General features: G+C 35.0%; 1 protein-coding gene across 2 annotated transcripts in view; it reads left to right on the top strand.

The window, feature by feature from the left end:
- fibcd1b (fibrinogen C domain containing 1b) overlaps positions 1-23,724 on the top strand; it is an 88,040-nt gene that overhangs the window by 10,050 nt on the left and 54,266 nt on the right. The window contains exons 2-3 of one of the 2 annotated variants that reach the window (XM_051895431.1): positions 14,546-14,629; positions 18,532-19,011. In XM_051895431.1, coding sequence (XP_051751391.1) covers positions 14,546-14,629; positions 18,532-19,011 — 564 coding nt within the window. The remainder of the gene's footprint in view (positions 1-14,545; positions 14,630-18,531; positions 19,012-23,724) is intronic. The other variant, XM_051895433.1, reaches the window with a different exon arrangement.

The following is a 23,724-nucleotide window of genomic DNA, read 5'->3' as shown; positions in this document are numbered from 1 at the left end:
ACCAGAAACCATGAAGTACTATGTGTTTTTTGCCATGTGAAACCCTAGAACAAATCCCTGAAAAACAATCTACTGTTTAAAAGGCCATTTTTATATACACTCCCTCTTGTTCTCCAGCATGTATAAATCAATGAAAGCAGGACCAACATTAGTGGTGTTGAAACTACTGAGGGCAAGTGAGATCAGTTTAAGTGTAGCTTCTGTAAGTGTGCTGTAGAGATGCAGGTCCATTTACACTCTAAATTCATTCCCGTTTGTGTATAGGCATTATCTGTCAGACAACCTGTATTCTTCTTTGCTTTCTTCATGACAGTTTAATCATGTTTTTAGTTTTTAGTTCTTTTATTAGTGGTCTAACTGTTAGCAGTTTAGAACGATACTTTTTTTAGAAAGTAACGAAAACGAAACGCGAAGATTTAGTGCACAGCGGCACAGATGCACAAGCTTGTCGAGCGCTTCCCATGTTGAAAAAAACAGCATATGCTTGGTTAGGTATGTTTTGAAGCACGGCAGCTGGTTTGAGCTGGTTTAAGATGGTCCTGAGCTGGAGCTAGTAGCTTAGGACTAGAGCTGCAAGATTTTGGATAAAATGAGAATCACAGTAATTCAAATAGAGATCACAATTCTCCCACGATTCTGAATATAAAACTAGACAAAATAACATGTAATTTACTAAAGAGTTTCTGACAAAATGTTCATTGCTGGACTCTAATTGCTGGAAACATGTTTAATTAATTTGAATATTTTTTTTTTTTAATTGTTTTTAATGAATTCAATGACTCATTAATAAATACTTGTTTCATTACTGGATTAATCAGTGTTTTTGAACAAATCTTTTGAATGAATGATTCAATGACAAATACATTTTTAACAGTCACTTGTCACCACCTAGTGGCTTAAAATATAATTGATACAACTGTTATTTGAAGCGCCAAGTTCGTTTCAAAAGGTGGTTTGCTCTATTTTGATCACTATCGTAGACTATATGAAGAATATACCGTAAAATATTTGTATATATCCTAACTTTAAACTTATATCTGAGTACTTCTGTGATAATTTGAATATTTGTAACAGAAATAACTGCTGTGTGGTTCAAAACTGCTTTCTCTGGCTCAGCGCAGCAGCACGAACACAGATTTGAATGTTTCGGTATGATTTTGTCAAAGGTCTAAAATAGGGATGTACCGATGTATCGCCCGCCGATATTTATCGGACGATTTTTGCTCAATTTACAACCATCGGCATATCGGCTTTAGCAGGAAAAAGGCCGATATAACAAACCGATGGTTTATTAATTAACTGCGTGAAGGCACTGAGCTGTATAATGTCATTAATGCTAATCAAATAACAAAAGATCTCACACTATTCTTGACTAAAAAACTTTTGTAACTTTCATAAGTGTAGCGGACCCCATCAGAATGATGACCAAAACTTAACTAATGTTTTATTTAATTTATTGCGTCTGTTTTCACTCCAAAAAAATCACCACAAAAGCTAAACAAGAAGTGCACATTAAAATCTCTCTCCATTGCATTATCATCAACATACAGCGAATTACTCAAAACACTAATTACAACTAACAGTAAATAAATACATACAGATCTTATGCCTTTTTGGGGGGTGCTTAATAAACTGACAAACTTTAAATCTGCAAAATATCTCCAAAGAACTGCGTGCTCTTCATTACCTGTATAGCTCCGTAGACGAGAAAACACGTCAAAATAAGAGTCCCGCCTTAGTAAAGGAGATATTAAAATGTATACAAAAACAAATTAGAAGATTAATCACAATAAAGTCTGTTACAATAAAGAAGGATTAATATGTATATAATTTATGCAGTGAAGAATATGTAGTGTTATTTTACATTTGTTTATTTCTGTACCTGAAAACTATTAAACCTACCTAAAAAGCACTGTTTATTTCATATGTATCTTTGTTCTGTTGTCTTTATGTAGGCCTGCTGAATGTTAAATGGATCCAATCCATGTTCATTAAAAATTATTTGATGATGCAGTAATAAACCTGCTAGTATATTTTAATGCAGGTGTTTTTGAACTTTGCTTATTTAAAACATGATCAAAATACTATCTATTTTGATGACAAAATTTCAAATAAGAGAGGAAGTGACAAATATCGGTATCGGAGAATAATTATTTGTTAAAATTGGTATCAGTATCGGCCACAAAAATCATATCAGTGCATCGCTAGTCTAAAAGACGTGGGCGAATCATTGTCATTAATAAAATAAGATTGTGTAGGTGTTTGAATCGAGATCGCAATCTTTTTTCGATTAATCGTGCAGCTCTACTTAGGACCAGCACTTGACAAGCTTAAACCAGCTCATGACCAGCTATGGACCAACTAAGACCAGCTTAAACCAGCTCAAACCAGCTCCCATGCTTTAAAACATACCTAAGCAGCATATGCTGGTTTTTTCAACAGGGACATTCCTTTATCACAGACATCGCTGGAAAGTTTATAGTTCGGTCAGATATGTCAATAGCAAAGAAGGTACAAAGAGGCACATTACTAACGTTAACTCACGGTAAAAAGAGAAAGATTCTGTTGTATGCTCTTGATTGCTGATCGCTTACTACACATGCACATTTGGATTAAAACTAAATCGTATATGTAAGTAAAAACTTAAACTGTTATGTGATTTATGTATAACGAGTGGTTCCCTACATTATTACAGGATGTTTACAGGACAAGCTGTTTACTGTGCGCAAACATCCGAAGTGCGCGCCTTGAAAGCCGCATCTCAGACATCGCTTGAACACTGCATTGAATTCTCTTTCATGTCTTCTTGCAAAATTATCTCATCTTTCGTCTTTGCGAGTAAACGTAAACAGTTGAGAAATAAAACGCATGTGTATCAGTATGCCTATTTTGGATTTGTGCATTTGGTCTTAAAGGGACAGCAGCTTAATAAACCTGCTGCTGTGTATTTAATGTTAATCAAACAATAATTGACAAAGAAATCACTCGCTGCTCTTGACTGAATGACTTTTGTAACTTTAATAAAGTTTCATCTATATTTAATTTATACCGTGAAGACTATGCAGTGTTATTTTACACTTGATTACTGTACCTGAAAACTACTGTTAGACCTGAAAACCTAAAAATCACTGTTTATTTCACTTGTATTTTTGTTCTATTGTATATATTTGTGCTATTTGTAATTGAATTATTTGTTCTTATTTTATTACTGATTGTTTACGTGTCTTAAATAATGTTTTACATTTATATTAGGCTAGTAGTTTTTGCTGTAGTATCAAAATTGTAATAGAGAATTGTGATATTTCACTGGTATGTAAACATTTGAACCACTGACTCAACCAGGCCAGTAGAAAAAACCCTTAGTATTGAGCCCTGCTGAAGCAGCTCTATATATTCACTGTGCTATTAAGTGAAAGATAAAATATGATAATGCAATAGAATGAACAGTGAAAGTAACAGGAGCTTGTACATTTTAACAGGCATAATCAAGTATGAAAATAACTGAAGGAAATATATATTTGCTAAACAATTTAAATCAACAAATATGATTCATATTTTTTTTCGGTTTCTCTACCTAATATATTTAAAAATGACAAATGCAGTGAAATACAGGTATTGGTATTGGTATCGGTAATGGCGAGTACCACAAATGAAAGCATCGGTATCGGCCTCGTTTTGGAAAAAGTGGTATCGGTGCATCCCTAATTTTTACTCTTGCAATCTATTTTCTGAAAGCCATTTAACTTTTCAGTTTTTTTATTAGCAGACATATCGCAACCATATTGGTTATTGAATGATATCCGATTGGTGTTTTATTTTATTTGTTTATTTTTTTGGTATAGAATTTTAATGTTTATTGGCTATCGACCATCACATGAAAATAATTATCTGTTTATTGATATCAATCAGAATTTTAAAATTGATGCATCCCTAAAAATACACCATTGCAGTTAGTATGTAGCTGATCAACTCAGTTCTTTGAAAACAAAAAGATAGAGAACCAAATTTAATGGCTTCTATGAGGCATATTTCTTACAGCACAAAAAAACTTTTCAGTGTGTTCAGGAAGAATCACTGTTCCTCTTCATGCTTTCACTATGCATAATAAAACCAATGTCACATAATTCAATAGGAATCATATTTTAAACAGTGAGCACAAATCCATTCGTCTGCAGTATTCTTGCGCTGACTGAGCAAAAGTTTGGTGCAGACCTGAAGCAGTATTTGAGGAACATAATGACTTTCTCCATCTGAGTGACTTTGGGCCACAGGTGTACTTTATAATGAGTCTATGTGTGTGTCTCAGATATGGCTGACTGCTACTGTGATTGATAGGATTGGAGATCTGCCACTCAAAACTCAAGCTAAAACGTATAGAGACATAAACAAACAGATGATGAAAACCCTTAGAGAGAAATAGTGAAGTAGATTTGGATTGTAGCCTACCTGTCAAATACTGCCATCAAAGTAATTATTTTAAATACTTACTGCATTGGTATTACATAATGAAGTTTTGTGTTTTAAAGGTGATTTAAAACAGGTGCTGCAATAATGGATGTGTAAGGCAAATTCAAATGCATAAGGGCTCAGCAATAGCAGCAAATGAAGTGTGCTTTAAAGGTGCTCCACATTAAAGCCACTGTGGAGATACTGTCAGGCTTTTAAATGAGCCCAATTAAAGGCAAGGAAAGCCAAATGGCAATTTTATCATTAGCTCTTCTGAGTAATTCACTAAATTAGCACAGCTCTTGTTAAAGTTTAATTTTGAAACATTCTGAATAGATGGTGATAATTGCCACAAGGTAATAATGAGTTTTAGGCTAACTCACTTTAAACAGGCTCAAAATGAGGTTTGCATAAATTGCAGATGATCATTGATAGATTTGTAAGACATTTTAGCATTTGTTTGATTTTGCAAAGGAGGAAGTTTAAGTTCATTAGTGAAACAAACTATGCAATAAAGGCAACTGAAAATGCTTTTGCGTTTTTATAAGATTCATAGCTCATCGTTATCGTTGCATTATGAACGAATGTATTCTCAGGCCGAGAGTTTAATAGTTCACCCAAAAGTGAAAATTGTTTTTATTTACTAACCCTCATGTCATTTCAAACCTTTCAAACTTTATTTCTTCTGATACACAAGAGAAGATTAAAAAAAATTTCATCATAAATTCAGTCAAAGTTGTTTGGATGCCAGCACTTGATTTGGTAGTGCTGGGGGAACATTTATCATAAAGTTAATTTAATCATAAAATTGCAATTGTTTTGCATTAATAAATCCAGTTAGTAATAATATTACATGTTTGTTTGATATCAGCAATATCAGTTGTCACTTATCTTGACATAGGTCAAAGTATGGTTAACTGTTTCCATGGTACGTGTGAATTGCATAGGTGGCTTGTCAGCACTGAGCAGGCAACATGACCCTGGAACATTTGAATTTATCTTACGAAATTTCTTCTTTCCTAAGAAGATTTTCATGAATCCGGCCCAAGTTTAATATGGCAAGCACATCACTTGAAAGTATGAGAGAGGAAAGTCATCCGCCCTAGTCATACCATATTTGTGGGCTTAACTTCAGCTTTAGCCTAAGAGTCTACAGGGGCTTGTTTAAGTGTCAACAGCAATTTCGTTCAAGTCATGTTGTCTGAACAAATACAAACTGGGTCACATCCCAGAACCACATTGAGTATTAATTACCAACAGTATCTTTGTGTTGGACAATTATTAAATGGGACACATTTGTTTCGCTAGATGCAAATAAGCTTTTGAGCAAATTTGTATCTTTTTGTGTAGTCCCTTAGCACAGTGTAGGGCTTTTATCTCTTCACTTGACTCACTAAGTGGGTCTTGTTCACACTGAACCTATGGGTAATTGTGGATTGAAGGTGCAAAAAGGTTTGAGTCACTATAGACATAAAGACATCTAGGTGAAGTATACTTAGAAGTTAGTTTAGCAAATGTATCCTAATTCTTCATAATTGGATGAAAATACATCTGTCTTTCTGTCTGTTTGTCTACCTGTATAGCTATCTGACTGGCCGTCCATCCATCCATCCATCCATCTATCTATATGTCTGTCTGGCTGGCTGGTTGCCTGTCTGTCATGTCTATAATCTTTTAAACTTCATGGTTTTCAATTTTTTTTCAAAACTTGCAAAAAAATTTCAGTTTGCAACAGTTTAAAATAATATTCCAAATTTAATACCACATCTCATGCTCTTTTGAACATGAAAAATGTTGGCTTTGTCATGCCAGCATTCAGTGTTTATCTTGACATACATTGCTTTCCCAGTTTAATATTCTTTTCATTCAATTTATTTTAGTCATGCTTCCTCACATTTTGCATCCTCTTGCTACCTCAAATCAACTTCAGTTCAAATTCAGGAATTTAAAAGACCATCTCAATTCAGTTCTGAATTATACACAACCCTGTTCTATGGAAGTCACAGATTTCCAGAATACGAGGTTGATGAATGCAGGATTTGCTAATTTATTAGTATTTGTTATTAAATTATAGGATTGTGCAGCAAACTACTTCTTGCATGAAGGCAAACAGAAGAGCCTTTAAATGATAAGCCTTGTCTGTATTCAATAACAGAGATAACAAATTTGATTTAAAAAACCTGAGCTTTTCCCTTTTACAGGTGTGAAAATAGTTTAATGTTGTTAAGAGGCAGAAAATACAGCAAAAATCCTAATTAAGCTTAAATAAAACAAAAAATCCATAAGCTGTTATTAACTGTGTGTTGTGTGATGCGTATATTACTTGTTTTTTCTAAACCTATTAAAACACTCATCTCATTACAGCATTGTGCAACAGAGTGTCACCTGTCACAACAGCAATGACACTTGAAAGCAAGAGGTGTTCTGGTTAAATAATCATATTTTCATAGACACAATTACCACTGCAGGCTACAACTGTTCATTTTCAGCAAAATTATCTCACTCTCACTGGAATTGTAGTTACTTCTGAGCAAAGGTGAGCTCAATTCAGCTTTGAGAAAGGTTTTGCTTTTTTCAAACAGGAAATATTATTTCTTTTCAGTATGTGGCATATTGAATTGGTAAAAAACTGATGTGTGTCATAGGGATAAGAGTCTATTGTGGGGATGTTTGAAAACAAAGTCTGTGAGCATGCATTCAATTACAGATTTTGTTATGCCACAAATTGTCAGTTGCGTTGTTTAACAACTGAGAGGCTGAATTACTCACCGTTGCCCAAACATGACACCCTCTTGAGAGAGAGAGAGAGAAAGAGAGAGAGAGAATATTTAGATTATTTAGAAGCTTTCACCACAATCTCCATAATCACTACCTTGTAGCTACTGAAAATATATGAGACCATTAAGGTCTGTTGTCTTGGTCCAGCTATTTTTCTTCAAGAGACCTACATTTAATGGATGACGCAATGAGGTTATTTTATTTTTAGTGATATGAAACTATAATATACTCCAAAATCTCTGCCTTCCAATTGGCTCTGGAGAGGCCTAGCCACCTGCATTGCCCTGAAAAGAGTTTCTGATGGCATGTGAATCAACGCACAGCTTTGGAGGTCAGTAGCTACTATAAAACACACAAACACAGGCTCTGAGAGTTCTCTAATCCACCCACTGTTAGGTAGGCGTCCTCTCTGATGCTCAGTGTTGGAGAGAGGAAGTAAGCTGGGATGGATGGGTGAAAGAGACAGAGAGAAGTATGACAGATGGGCGAGAAAAGAACATACGTGAAAGGTACAATATTTAAGTTGTGACAATTAAGCTTTGTTGTACACTTGAAAGTGTGAAAGCCTCTTTTTTCACGCCTCTCGTATTCAGAGAGCATGGTTTTCCCTTAACTGTATTTTCTGTACCAAAAGACTGCTTTTGTGCTGGAAGTTGGGGATTATGTATTTGGTGTCAAGGGTTTTGAGCCATTTTAGTCGTGTAATTGTCTCTTTGGAAGCATTTTAGGGCTTTCTGGGCTTATTACTGTAATTTCATGGTAAGTGTTGTGTGTAGGTTACAAAAAGACTTTTGAACTCTGTAGACATTTGAATTTTTTTTAATTAATCATTATGACACCAAAGATTCAATAGATGCTTTGAAACCTCTGTGTGTCATATTTTTCATAAAATATATCTTAAACCTCAAACCTACTTAATCTGTAATATGGGTGGGGATGGGAGTGGGGGGTATTTTATTTAATAGGGCAGTTTTGAAGCCGCAGTAAGTGGTGAGGAGAATATAGAGGAGGCACAAGAAAATGAACCGAGTCAGACTTGAACACGGGTCACATGCACACAAGTACGTCAAAGCACATAATGTTACCAGGTGCTGTCTACAACAAATGAAACCCTGTTTGAACTGCAAAACAAATGTTTGTCCATACATTGAAAGACATTGTTTGTCCAGACATTTGCTTTAGACATTTTTGGCAAAAATAAGTTCTAAGCAAAAAGTTTGTGTAATTTTGTCATCCCAGTCTCAGAATTAAAGGGTTAGTTCGCCCAAAAATGGAGATTTTCATCACTTAAGCCACTGCGATTACACTAGACTTTGAGCACACAAAATTTCTACAGACACTTCAACAGTCGTGATATGACATCACACTCTGCAGCGTCTTTTTTAAAAAAAAAAAAAACATAAATTCAACAAAAAAATATAACCAGATTTCATTCATACTACATACATTCATGCACTGTAAACCCGGATAAGTTCTACTAACTCAAAAAATTTGAGGCAACTGATAGCCTCTATTTTCTTAAGTTTGCAAACTTAAATATCATCAGTAAGCATAGCTAGTTTTTTTTTTTTTTTTTTTGAATAACTGTAAATTACAAATAAACATTAATTTAAATCAAAATATATGTTTAGCATTTTGTTCATCTTAATTTAATGCAACTCAAAGTTTTAAGTACACTGTAAACCCGAATAAGTTGGCAAAACTCAAAAAAAATTGAGGCAATCAGTTGCCTCAATTTTTAAGTTAAGAAAATCAAAGTTTAAGTTAACAGAACTGGCAGATTTTTATTTTGTACTACTCATACATTTTAATTGTTCTAAACTTGAAATGGTTGAATACACTCATACATTTAACTTAAAATTATCTTGTAACCCCAATGTAAACATTTTTATTAGTGTAAAATTAATTAGCTGTAACAAGCTAATTCAAAAAATTTTAACTTGCTAATTTGTTAACATGTTAACAATAGCATGGTATAACGCTTGCTGAATGAGTACAATATAAAGCATTTAACATGCTTGGTCTCAAACCAAATTAGCATAACAAAACATTAATCACTACTAAATCTCCCACTTAACATTAATCTTGCACAAAAAAACATTATATAACACTTAATTTTAGCATTTACTCTCCCTTTCGAGTACCATGGGTAAAGCATGCTGGGAAATAGATAGCCCAGTTTAAGTTTCAGTTTAACCTAAGTTAGTCTAAATTAAAAGAAATACGTTCATAAAACTCAAAACAATGAAACAGTTCAGTTTAGATAAAATATATCAGTTCTGTGAACTTGAAAGAAAAAGAAAGTTCTAAATACTCATAAAAGTTAATTTGACTGAACTAATTTGTTTAATTTAAGTTTGTCCTACTCAAACCAATTAATTATTTTGAGCGTTAGGGTTTACAGTGTGGATAACCTAACCTGTGGGCGGATGATGAGAGAGTAGCCGATACCAACTATAATTAGTCCAGTCTGCAACATTATTATAAACAGCTGAATACTTGCATATTTTTGTAGATATCGAAATAAAAATGCATGTATTTGGACTTTGACCTGAATTGACCTGTTGGCGAATCCAACTGCCCTGCGAACGTCTGGGTGTCTGTGTGGAGGGAAAGCGTCTTGAGTGCATGTTCATCAATGACGTCACATTTTGGTAAAAAAATGCCACTAGAGGGCATATGTTTGACATTAAAATATTTGATTATGGTTGAATCTATTTTTTCAAGTTCCCTGAACTCTAACCTTTAGCGGAGTTGTAAAAACTCAAAAAAATATTTAGTGTTAACTTAAATATTTGGTAGATGTTGAATGAACTCAAAAATCATAGTTAAACTTTTTGCCACATTTTGAGTAAAAGGTACTTTCCATTATAAGTTAGTTATACTGTTTGGGTTTACAGTGTACTATATAGAACATACTTTTTATGGTCGAGAGGTCATATCTTATTCAAATGTAATACCTCCTCAGGCAGTATGTGATTTTGGATGCAGCTTGTGACTTATTTTTATTAAATATATATAATTAATAAACTGATACAAATATGTTAACATGATTTTGAGCTACATGTTTTGTCCCTTTAAAATCATAAAATATAAAGCTGTACAATTATTACTATTATACTGATATTATTATTTATATGAAAGTATTGTTGCAGTCTCATTGAAAACTGTGTCCTTGCTGTTTCTGCAATTTTCCACATTGTATTTAACTATCTGTTTAACTATATGACTAGAAGGGGAAACCTCGAGTCAATAATCAGCTGTGTCTGCAATCCAAATCAGTTTACTTATCATGACCTCATTTACCTAGCATGAACTCATTGGTATCTCAGTGGACTGGAATGCAGGTGTCTAGGTCTCTCAGTTCAGCTTGAGGCCACCTGTCATTCAATGATTGCAGCAGAAATCAGCCCATAGCGGTTTAAAGATCGCAAAGCTAACCGCAATTTTGAAACCACATCAAGCGATCATTATTTGAACCATAACTTTAGACAGAAAATGCATCTCACACACAACTGTAATTCCTATTTCTCCCGCTGTGTTCATGGTGTTTACAGTTTGTCAATAGTTTCTTACATATTTTCAATAACAGCATCTTGTATGAATAGAACTATGCCCTGCATTGATCCAAAATCCACAGGCTTTTGAATAGAGTCCCTTTGAGTATGTCCCTATAATGGATTGAAGTTTCTCTTTTGGTTTTGAAGTAAATAAATCTTATTGAGTGCAAGAGAAAACTAGGACAATCCAGTTTACCCATTTATGCTTCAAGACCCATTTCTTCCCCTCAGATAGCATCAGTTCACACATGCCTGTGGCCTCGATTGCCCCCCAGTGTCTCAGTGGTGGATCTTTGTGTATGTGTTTGTGTATGCTGTCCTTGGCTCGCCCTTCTATCTCATATTTGTAATGGGCATCACTTCACACCCGATAGCATTTGGGGTGGATTAGAGTTGAAGGAGCACACATCCGCACACATACACATGTTTGTTTTTCTAGCGTGGTGGAGACTTTCCATTGACTTCTATTTTTATACTAAGCTAATAATATTTTCTATCCCCTAACCTTAAATATAACCCTCACACAAAGGTCTATGTGCATGTTTAGAGTTTAATTAAAACATTATTTAGTATGTTTAATAAGCTGTTTTCCTCATGTGGACCGTACAATGTAGGTGCACGGTTTCAGGTTTTACTATTCCGTTGGGGTCCATGTAGGCAAAACCGTTCTAGTTTTTAACTTGGACTATGCAGGTGAGAGTACAGAGAGAGAATAGAGGAAGGAAGGGTAAGCCAGAGCAAATGAAATTGAGAAGAGAGATAGAAAGAGAAAGCGAGTGATAGAGAGTTCATCTTTGTGGTCAGATGGTATTGATTCTTATGTTATTACATGCATTATTCACAGGAAACTCTCCTATGTATGAGTGGAGATACATACACGAGGTTGAAAAATCCATTCGTCTTCCTCACCGTGGGATATCTGTGCAATGTGCAATTTTTTCTCTTTGTCATGGCCCTAGTTGAGATTGTTAGAAACCTCAAGGTGTGTCTATGACTATAAAACAACAATGATACTGAAGTTGTGAGATGGGTTAGTGTGCAGCGGTATTGAGTTTTGAGTTTTTTATGTGTGTGTGACATATGCAAAAGATGGATATTGGAAAGGTAGGGAGATGTGGTTTGTTGTCTGGAGCTCTAGCTGAGATTTGACGGGCAGTATGAAAGGAGAAGGAATGTTGGCAGTTTTATTTGTAAGACCCAAACGCGTTTTAATAAACATGTTGTGCATTTTTTAAGATTGTGTGAACACAGCAGGGCTGGGCATTTAAAGGGATAGTTCACCCAAAAATGAAAATTCTGTCATCATTTACTCACCCTCAAGTTTCTTTTTTCTGCTTAAAAAAAAAAAAGATATTATGAAGAATATGGGTAACCAAACAGTTGATGGGCCCTTTTGACTTACATAGTATGGAAAAATATAGAATGGACATGTGAGTAAATGATGATAGAATTTTCATTTTTGGGTGAAGTAGATTTTTCCTTTCAATTTGTGATTGAATTTCAGTTGAATTGGAATGGCAGGACGGAATTAATAAAGAGTAATTACTTAAGAGTTATTAGTCAATTACATTTTATTAGTCCAATATATATTTTTGCAACAAACATATTATCTTAATCTTCCAAACTCTAAAACGCATTCTGTTTTTGAAAGAAGTCTCTTATGTTCACCAAGGCAATGTATTTAATCAAAAGTACATTAAAACAGTAATATTGTTAAATATTATTACTATTTAAAATAATTATCTTCAATGTCATATAATCTTGAAGTTGAACAGGTGTGCTGCTTAATATTTTTGTGAAAATATTTTTAGCATACTTTGATGAATAGAAAGTTCAAATGAGTATCATTTATTTGAAATAGAAATCTTTTTGATACATTTTCCATCAATTTATGTATCCTTAATGAATAGTAGATACATCATATTATATCACTATGGTAAAATTAGATTGATTTGGTTTATCAAGTGGAATTTCATGTGAGTCTGTATGGAAAATGAATACGCTAATAGGAAACCTCTGAAAAGCCGTTCACAAGGCTGTTTTTGGTGGTACAGTGACAAACACAAATCTTATTTCTGCAGTTCAGGTGTTGCTGTGAAATCATTTACTTTTAAAACTGTAATACTTTAACACTGTGTACTTGATGTAGTATTCGTAAATAAAAACCAAAGATTTGGCCACCTGTTCCCGCCAGATAAACTTGCATGTTCTGTCAACAGATGATATTGTTCCTAGACAGTTCTTACAAAATTAATCCCAATAATCTCGTCCTGTATAGGACAAAGAACCTGCCACTGAAAAATTCCTGCTTATTGATAATGATTTTTACCACTGGGTGAAAACTGCAAAAATACAAAAAAAAAAAAAACACTCTCATTTTTTCTCTCTCTATCTGTTTCTTTGTTTCTCTTATTGTTCGTATCTACTGAAACAAAGTTTTGGCTGTCAGAATGCTCTAAAGTCAGTATGGGTGGTCTGATCTCTTCAGGCTCTCAGTTTCATCGCTTCCTCTATCTCTTTCTTTCTTCCTCTCCCAGGTGACTGGTGTAATTCAAGGCTTATTATGTGTCTTAAACCGAGGATGGAATGTGTGTAAAGCTTCTACCTCTAAATTAGCTTAACAAGTAGTCAGCTTATGCACACCTTACATGCAGGCCTGGAACACTCTTGCTCTCTCTCGCTCTCTGTCTCGCTCTTCATAACCGACAGTATCCATTCGTGTATCATGTGAAAGTTACAGGGTGTTTAATATACATGATCATGAGAGGAGCAGAAAGATTGGATAACTACTCAGACAAGGTTAGTAAGTGATTTTATGACACTAGTATGTTAACAGCTATAATGTCTTGTGGCTGTAGTTTTGAAATTGTGTATTTTAACATTTATTCTGATGCAGTGCCTTTCTGTAAACAATATTTAATGGATGAATTGAATTTTTGGGGTAATTTTGTGTTGAGTGTAAAGTCAAGGTAAAACCACATTCACAACCCATTTTACATCTATAATTTAATGTATTTCAGTGAGAAAAATAGATATTCAATAAGGGGGGGAAAGGAATTTTATTCATTGTGAATTGCTTTAACCAAAGAATGTTTTCTCTATAGATGGCTAGATGGGAGGGGTTGAAAAATAAGAAAGTCTAAAAAAAAAAAGTCTAAAAAAAAAGTTTTTTTCCATTTCTTTTTTCTTTGGAATAACATGCACCATTGAGTTGTTTGGTTGAACACACTAAATCTGTAAGAGTGATTGCAAAACAGGACCATCTGGAGCTTCTGAAAGCGGCATTACAGAGAGCACTGACAGGCCTTCTTAATGTCTCAGTGATCTGATTTTGTTACCATATAGCGAAAAGCTAATGCAATATTGTCCACAGTTATTGCCTGGGACATAAAAAAGAAATCTGATGAGATGCTTATGAAAGTGTATATGTGACCTTATGTGTTTGTAAGATAAGAGGAGCTATATTACTAAAAGGGCATTATTAGAGCAAATGGATGATTCTCATGCCACACACACACAGGTTTGACTATAGTGAGTACATCTCATAGACTTACATTGTTTTATAACTTTTTTTTATTTTTTTGTCCTAATCCAACTCCTACCACTAAACTCAACCCTTGTAGAAGTCAGTTGTCATGATAGTTCCCTATATTAGTGAATACATCTGGACAAACCAGTTTAGCCAAACCAGTACACACACATACCAAATGCCAAAGAGAAACATCACTTTATTTAGTTTTATGTTTGTTTGTTTGATGCAGACATTCTGTGAGTGTGTGCCCAACTCCTCTCAGCTCAAACACCGCTGGTCAGACTCAGACACAGTCAGACAAACACCGCCCAAGGTAAGGGCTTCAATCTCTCACACCATTAAAGCTTGATAGATTATTAGTTCCTGGAACTTTTGGAGAATATAAAGTGGGGTCCAAATGTCTAAGTCTACATTTTAAAATTAATTGGAAATATACAATAAATAAATAAATAATTAAACAAAGAAACATTATGACACTAATAGCAAAAACTATAGTTTGTAATACAGAAAAAAACTGCATTTTCACTCATGTTTTTAGACTTTTTGACCCCACTGTATCTTGTAAACATCAGTTTAAATGATGGATAGGCTTGTTCACAATTCAGTGTCAGTGTCAGTCATTGTAGTTGTCAGGTGTATGCTTTGGTTCTGTTTAGTTTCAGTGTGTTTTAGTTTAGTTCTCCCCGTGCCCCTTTGCCTGTGTTCTTGATCCTTGTTTGTTTCTATAGTTACTAATTACATTCACCTGTTGTTCCTTGAGTTACCTCATTATTACTCCCTCCCTGTGTCCGAAATTGCCCCCTATACCCTTAAATAGGGCACTATTTGAGGGAACTGCCATTTTTAGTGGTGTCTGAAACCTTAGTGGACATTATTAAGTGCACTCATTCAATCCCACAATGCACTGCAATTTTTGTCGCTCAATGGAGAATACCCATAATGCACTGTGAGAGTCGTGCGCTGAACGAATTCCCGCGTCTTGCCAGAAAATGGCGCCCGCAGCTGAATCATCCATCCATTCATTCATTTTACAAACCGCTCATCTGGTCGCATACAGCGTAATATAATACAGGTATAAATTCATATTTAATTGATTATTAAATTGTTTATCTAAGGTTTATACATCATTTCCATGACATTCACTTACTCGTTTTCAGTCAGTCCTTCAAATGAACTGTATTAGTGAACTAATGTAGGGAATAGTGAATGAGAGTATAGGGGACGATTTCGGATTCAGCCCCTGTGTATTTAAGATCTAGTTTCCTCAGTTCTTTGTTCCATGTCATAGGTAAATTTCCTGGCTATGTTGTATTTTTCCCGCGTCTCCTGTGTTTTGTCATTGAAGTTTTTTGGATAGGATTGAATCTTGCCTTTGGAAAATTGATGGGCTTAAGGAAAGGATTTTACTATATTACACCTAGCATTTGATATGTAATCTTTTCACGTCTGTCTTTTAGAATTGCATGTTTGTGATTGTACTGATAAGCAATCAGTCAATATAAGACTTGCACGCACACACACACATTTGGCTTATATTCTACATTCCATCATATTCTTCCCTGTGTGTCAGTCCTCTTATGGATTCATCTATCTCATATCCACTGAAGTGTCGTTGCATTCTGAATATTTTATGCAAAACACTTTTTCTTTTTTTTTGCAGAAAACATCCTTCATCTATCTGGGTGTTAAAATTAAAATTCAAGTGAATGCACCAATGTGTGGAAGAAAACAGACCTCACACATAGAAATGCCTATTTATGTTGTTTGTGTTTAGAATAACACATGTATGCATTTGTGTGTGAGAGAGAGAGTTCTGGAAAAAGGACAAAGAGAGGGAGACTCAGAGAGATGCTCAGTTCTGAAGTTGTTGTAATATTCACTCAATAAAATACTACAAGCAAAAATAGCTACCAATCTACTGAGGCTCAGCTGGAGAGAATCAGTGATAGAACATGGAATAGAAAACATTCACAATGATGGTTGAATGGCTCATACTGTATAGTACAACCATCAATATTGCCTTCAATCTTTTGAGAGTTTTAGCAGTTTTTCATCTAGATGAAACGAACACAAAAGGAAAGTGTCCAGGGGGCACTGGATTGAGTTCAATAGGATTTCATGTAGAATTTAAGTGTATCAGTCACACCTGTTAAATAAAATAACGTTTGTCCTTTAGTATGGACAGTTGGCATGAATAAATATGAAGCATTAGACATCAAAGAATTATGATGGACCTGGAAAACTACATTAAATAATGTCTAGTGTTTGATATCTTGTCATTCATGCTGGCATTTTAATTTCTTATTTTAAACATTTGTTGGAAAGTGTTGGAAAGTTTGCGCTGCTCTTGGTAGAATGCATTGTTCTTTATGGAAATTATCCGGCTGCGTCTGTGTTCTTTAATTTGCACGTCGTCAGTAGATTACACGAAAAACTTTCCACTCCCATCGGCACTTTTTTGGAATTGCACTCTCACGCTAATTTGCCCTGTTTAGTAAATGTGGCCCTTGATGTTAATAATGTATTAGTAAATGTCAAAACTAAGATTAATAAATGCTGTATAAGTATTGTTAATTCTTAGTTTATGTTAACTAAAGTAATTAACTGTTAACAAATGAAACCTTATTGTAAAGTGTTAAAGTAAATTAAATCTGTTTAAATTATAATTTAAATACAGTAATTATTTAATTAATTAATGACATTTTTTTTTTGAATACATGTAAATTATAGAATATGCAGTTTATACAGTGTAAAAATCATTATGTCTATAGAAAAAAGCTCACATAAAACATGGAAACCCAATGTGTGTGTGTGTGCGCACGTTTTTGTGATTTATGAGGACACAAATTTGTATGACATGGGTATTACACTGGTATTACGACATAAACATGAAATATGAGGACATTTCTTGGGTCCTCATATTTAAAATAGCTTTAAAAACATACTAAACAACGTTTTATTAAAAATGTAAAAATGCAGAATGTTTTCTGTGATGGGTAGGTTTAAGTAGGTGTACAGTAGTGTAGGGCGATAGAATGTACAGTTTGTACAGTATAAAAACCATTACGTCTATGGAATGTTCTCATTAAGATAGCAAAACAAACTTATGTGTGTGTGTGTGTGAGAGAGAGAGAGAGAGAGAGAGAGAGAGACAGACAGACAGAATACAACAGAATACCAAAGCCATGTACCTGTCTCCAAAGTAATTCTTTGAAGGATAGGCTGAGGTATATAACAAAATGTATTAAACAAGTTCAGTGTGGTTTGATCCTGTTTAATTCATACTAGGAGCTTATCACATCTAGTGCCTCAACATGTTCCGCTAGCCTTCAGAGATGGAGGAGAGAGGATCTCTGGTCTCTGAGTAAACTGTTCACTGAAGTGCTTCCCTGAAATCTTTTTTATTTTCCCAGAGCTGATCATAAAAGCCAAATCGTAAAGCAAGCCATTAACCACCCATCAGCATGGGCCAATGCCAGCATGGCTGTTTTGCATATTTATGAACAGGAAGGAAAAAAAAGAGAACATATGTGTACGCACTTATTCAGGGAATAACATATTTTACACAGAGAGCATACCCACACTGCCAGTGCATCCTTGCACACACATGTCCAGACTACACATAAACGCTTTTATTTGGATGGTAAAATCAAACTGGTTTAATTTTTTCCTATTACGGGAGCACTATGGAATGAATAGATAATCCACAGTGACACCACACACTCAAAAACATGACAACATTGTGTCTACGCCTGTGTGGTTGTAAGATTCAGATTTGTGAGATGCATTTCTCAGATGAAGAACATGATAAAGCTCATTCTTATGCATATGATTGTTATTCATACAAATAATAATACATCCTTACGTTTATGTAGCCCTTTTCTCAGCAATATGATTCATATAATCAGAGAAGAGCTGAGAAGGGAAGAGAGGGTTGCTTGTGTGTTTGCAAGAAAGGAGGAACAATATAACTAAGAAACAAGTTTTATTAGAATAAACAGATGATTCTCATGGAAAATTGTGAAAGCATAGGAGAGGAATGTGTGGAACACCTTCATCTCTCCTTCTATGTCTTCCCTGCAGTAGTTTCAGACTGCAGTATTATCCCCGACGGGCTTTAAAAAGCACTTTCTGTTCTGCCGAAATGATAATGATGATTATTATGTTATGATGCTTTAACTCTTTGTCTCTCTTTTTTTCTGTCTCTGTCTGCAGAGGATGAGTTGTAGCTATCTGCTATGTACCATCTTGCTCTTCGTGGCCGTTCTGCTCGCAGTCACAGTGACGGGAACCATTCTTCTTATGAACCACTACCAGGCTCCCCCCATGTCAGATGGTCCGCCACATATTAGCACAAATCAGGACGAAGCCAATGCGTTGGTGACAGTCGAGAGAGGTGATGGATCACGCATTAATATCTTCATCGACCCCAACTGCCCTGATTATAACAGTAACTTCTTGCGGCTGGAAGGCGTGCAGACATCTTTGCTGCACTCGCTCACCGACCACGATACGGATCTCAAGTCCGTCAAAGGTCAGGATCGAGCGCTATTGGTCAACTTGGCAGAGGAAGTTGCTAAGCTGTCAGCCCATGCGGGCCAGCTGAAGATGGACTATGAGTCTCTCAGACGAGGACAAGGCAACCTGGGACAGGACCTGAACACACTGCAGACTGAACAGAGCAGACTTATACAGGTAATGGCATGCAGATACACACATATGTATGTAAAACAGCTGCATCTTCAGCTACATATAACAGAAAGATACATGAATGTGGGTAGTTGACAGTGTGTTCATGTTTTTTTTTTTTTTTTTTTTCAAAAGATTTTTAATGTTTTTAAAAAAGTGTATCTCTTGTCACGATTCCTCGATTAAATTCGAGTATTCGATTTTAAAAAATCCTCGATTTCAATTTGCCCGTGTCGAGTAAATGGCAAAATACTGGAAGTGGCGCTTTCCACGGACGAGAATCAATGAAACACATTATTAGACCGTTTTCTAAGGCTGCACGATATTAATCCCATTTAAAAATCATTATAAAGCATAATGCTATTGTGAATTTATAAAGTCTGCGATTCAATTAAATAAATGTATTTGCTGCAGGTTTAATATACAGTATATGCACTGTAATTATTTACATGTGTGTACTAGGTTATCTACGCAGCTCCATTCACAGTAAATTCTGCTCCACATGAATTGTCATCATGAATTGTCATCCACATGAATTGTCATGGCGTGTCTCAAACTCCATCTTTGCATATGCTGTGAGTTTGGATTGCATTTAATGTTCATCTGGAAACGCAATGTGCGGCATTTAATCAGATTTGTAAGGTAAGTCATCTTTAAACCTGTGCAAACGCAGGAGAATACATCAGTACTGTATGTTTCAACTTAGTGAAATGTGCTAACTGCTCATCACGATTTCAAAATGATAGTTTAAGCCCTCGTTTAAGTCCACATGTTCTTGTTCAAGAAATTACAGTGGTTGTAGCCTTTCTGTTGTACAGAAATGGCCAAAAATTAAAGATTAAGTGGAGATTTGAAATAAATGTTGTAAGTCAATATTAAACAAGGATTAGATCACGTTGGAAAGTGTATAAACAATCGTTAGGCCGCTGGCGCCCTTTGCAGGCATTTGCTATAATACATAAAGAATATTAGTAATATTGTACAATACATTATGTATTTTGGCAGTTTTGTTCAATATAAAACCATATGATTACTTGCTTTACTTGAATCAATTATTATTGTGTTATTGCTATTATATATGTATTTTAAAGTGTTTTGTTTTATAATGATTGCGTTAGTAGTTGAGCTATATGCACCACCATGTTTGTTTATGCCGCAGTTCAGAGAATCAGATCTGTCGGATTTACAACACGTGAATTCATCCACTTCTTTTGAAATACACAGATGGATGTAAGTGTCCAGTGTATAGGGAGAAGAGCAGGGTAAACTTTATAGTTGCTTGCCTTACTCACATTATGTATCTGATATGAATATAACGCATTGTGTAATTATAATGGAAAGGATTATTATTGCAGCGTCCTTAGACATCTGTTTATATTTTACAAACTCTAAATGTATTGTTACTAGGGATTGTTACTAGTAACTGTCTGAAACCTAAAATAAACATTATGTGATTGAAGTTGTGATAAATGCCAAGCACTGAGTGCATCCGTCTCTGGCTCAGCGCCCGTGCCCGGAGGGGGGAGAATCAGAATAATCGAACAGATAATCGTCAGAATAATCGATTACTCGATTGCCAAAATAATCGTTAGTGACAGCCCTAATATCTTTGTTCCCGTTAGGTCACCATTTTTAACCCTTTAAGACCGGATGGTCTCTCTTTAAGAGCCAATAAAAACTGAACCCATATAGGTAGCACAAAAATTCTCTTTGCATACAAAACCAGAGACTTTACTTGTTCAGATGAAGCCTCCCACATGCTCCTGTTTGAGTATTATGCGTTTACAACAAAAACAGCACGGCCGCTAACCGACTACAAATATGTAGATTTCACGTGCTCATAACTTCATGAAAAATGGCACATCATTATTTAAAGCAGATTCTCACAATTAAAATGAACCCAAAATCAACATAATATATTGCATTGATCACAAGATATTACTCACGGAATGACGTAACATACTTGGCTAAAAACATGTCTCTCATCTTTCCGGTATGCAGTGTGTATCTAATGTTCCCTGAACCATCCATGTTCGTTTTCCAACGTGGAATAACACAAAATAGATATCATTTTAAAGCTTAGAAACTCAGCTTTTTAATGCATCTAATCATTTTGAAAAACTCCTAACGAGTGCTGAGAAGTGCCTCTAAACCGGAGTTTACCGCCCGTGAGCGCCATCTGGCTGCGAAAAAATGAATAACACTTTATTAAACTATACTTTATGCTATCACCACAAAATTTGAACCAGATGCAGCTCACATATAGGAGAGCATCACCAAAATAATTTTTCTCCTATCTTATTGCCTTCCTGAGTTATTCACTTAATCACTTTTTTGTCTTCCCTAGTTCATTTTAAATGGTCCTTCAGTGTGATAAATGAATTTTTGAAAGTAGGGCTGCACAATATATATATAAAAATTATAGAAATTTCGCAAATGTACATTTCACGATAGGCAAATTGCAATGACTTACGATAACTGAATAATTTTAATACTTTGAAAGATTACGAAAAGTCTAAGTTTTAGGTTGATGCAGACAGCAGAGAATAGACTGGATACATACTTGTGACATATGTTATTAGGCACAATATGCAAAGTACTCACGCGCACAGAAAGCCAACTTTCGGACAGCGTGTAATCCCGATTTTAGTTCTCTTCTGCAGATTATATGTCCAAATACACACAAAATTGTCAAAATGCCCATCTTGGTGAGTATTCACATAAACACACTCAGTTATGTCTTAAGTAGAGTTAACAGTTGAGAAAGTGTGTGTGTAACAATATATTAGATCTGTGCAGCTCTTAAAGTGACAGCAGCCTAATAAACCTGCTTCCGTCTGTGTCCTTAAAATTAATCTAACAACAAAAGACAAGGAGAAAATCACTCACTGCCTCTTGACTGAATAACTTTTGTAGCTTTAATAAGAATCAGTGTATATTTAATACATACCGTGAAGATGAAGCAGCGTTTTAATTTTACATTTGATTATTCCATTTCTGTTGTTAAATAAACGATGTTAAAATGAAACTTACATTATTTAACAAGTTATTGCATATCGCATTTTTTTTCTTCAATATCGTGCAGCCCTATTTGAAAGTGTAAATAGGTTGTCAAATCAATTAATATGTGAAAAGTAGCTTTAATTGTAGTATAGCAGCTCTTTACAAAAGTGACAAATTTACTTTTTATGTCAAAAGAAATTATATTATAGGTGCAATAACTGAGAAAATTGGTCCACCATAAGGCATCGGAAATCACGGTTACAATACAGTCTCCACATGAGCAGAACTGCACTGAGAAGCAGGTGTGTCTTCAGCTCAGCAGTAGCTTTTGTCAAACCATTGAACTTCTGGGAAATGGACAGGATCCATAATAAATGACGTTTTAGGGAGAATAATGCTGCGTTAACACTTGGTGTGTTTCCCGGAGTCTGAACCTCAGTTCAATTGCCACCCCGCTGGTTTGTTCTCACACTTTATGCTGTTTCAAACCGTGGCTCATTTGCAAAATGCTTTTCTCATCAATGTGAGACCCACTGGAAGCTGTTTATCACCATCACCAGCCAGTTTGAAATCTAAAAGTTAGTAATGGAGATAAATGTTCACTGGAATTGCCCTTGTGTATCAGAAACTGAACATTTAGTCTGCCCATCCATCGGTTTATCTCGTCTGCCATCTTTACAGTGCATAGGTGGCACATAAGCTGCATATGAAGAGTCATGTATACCATGATGGAACAGTGCATTTACATTTAATGCTGTACAGAGGTGACATGTACAGTAGAAATAATGTTTTCAAATTAATATTTTAAATATGAAATTATGAATATAGAGCCATCAGAAAGACTTGAAACAATCAATTGTCTGTATGAAGATTATTTGTTTGGTTGGTTTGTTTATCATTATTGATTTTAATTTATTTATGATCTACACTACCATTCAAATGTTTGGTGTCAAATGTTTTAATGTTTTTGCTCATCAATTTATGTGAACAAAAATACAGTAAAAACAGTCTTCAGTGTCACATGATCTTCAGAAATCTTTCTAATATGCTGATTTGGTGTTAAGAAACATTTCTTATCATTATTAATGTTGAAAACTTAAATACTTCCTAAAACCACTTTAGTATTTTTGTTGAAACATGATTTTTTTTTTTTTTCAGGATTCTTTGAATAGAAAGAACAGCATTTATTTGAAATGGAAATTTTTAGATATTGGGCCCTTTCACACACCCGGCGCAATGCGGCGACAAGCGCGACACAAGTGTTTTTTGCTAGTTTCAGCCCGACGAAGTTATCATTTTCACATCCTGCGCCACATTGTTTAAATAGCAAATGCATTTGCACCCATTTGTGCGCCCATGGGCGTGCTGGTCTGAAAACGAGGTGTGTTCAGGCATTGTAGGCGCCATTTACCAACTGAAATCTGGTCTAAAGTCAATGGTGCAATATTTGTTTTGTTATTTAAAGAGCGCAATAGTAATATGCACCTATATGCAGGTGCACAACGCGTGTACACTCTGCTTATTACACACACAGGGCACACAAACATGCCAAATATTAAAAAGAAAAAATGTTATAGATAAAAATGTTGTAGATAAAATAGATAAAAATGTTTTGGTGGAATCCGGCTTGTCCCATAGATGGTCCATAGATTTTTCTGCTTGCAAATTCCGCCGTGTAAATAGCAAAACCACCATGGCGCGAGCGCAACTGGCTTT

Source organism: Ctenopharyngodon idella, chromosome 5 (assembly GCF_019924925.1).
Source record: "Ctenopharyngodon idella isolate HZGC_01 chromosome 5, HZGC01, whole genome shotgun sequence".
Lineage (NCBI taxonomy): Eukaryota > Metazoa > Chordata > Actinopteri > Cypriniformes > Xenocyprididae > Ctenopharyngodon > Ctenopharyngodon idella.
The sequence above is the reverse complement of the archived record's forward strand: the minus strand, read 5'-3'. Positions and strand labels throughout refer to the sequence as shown.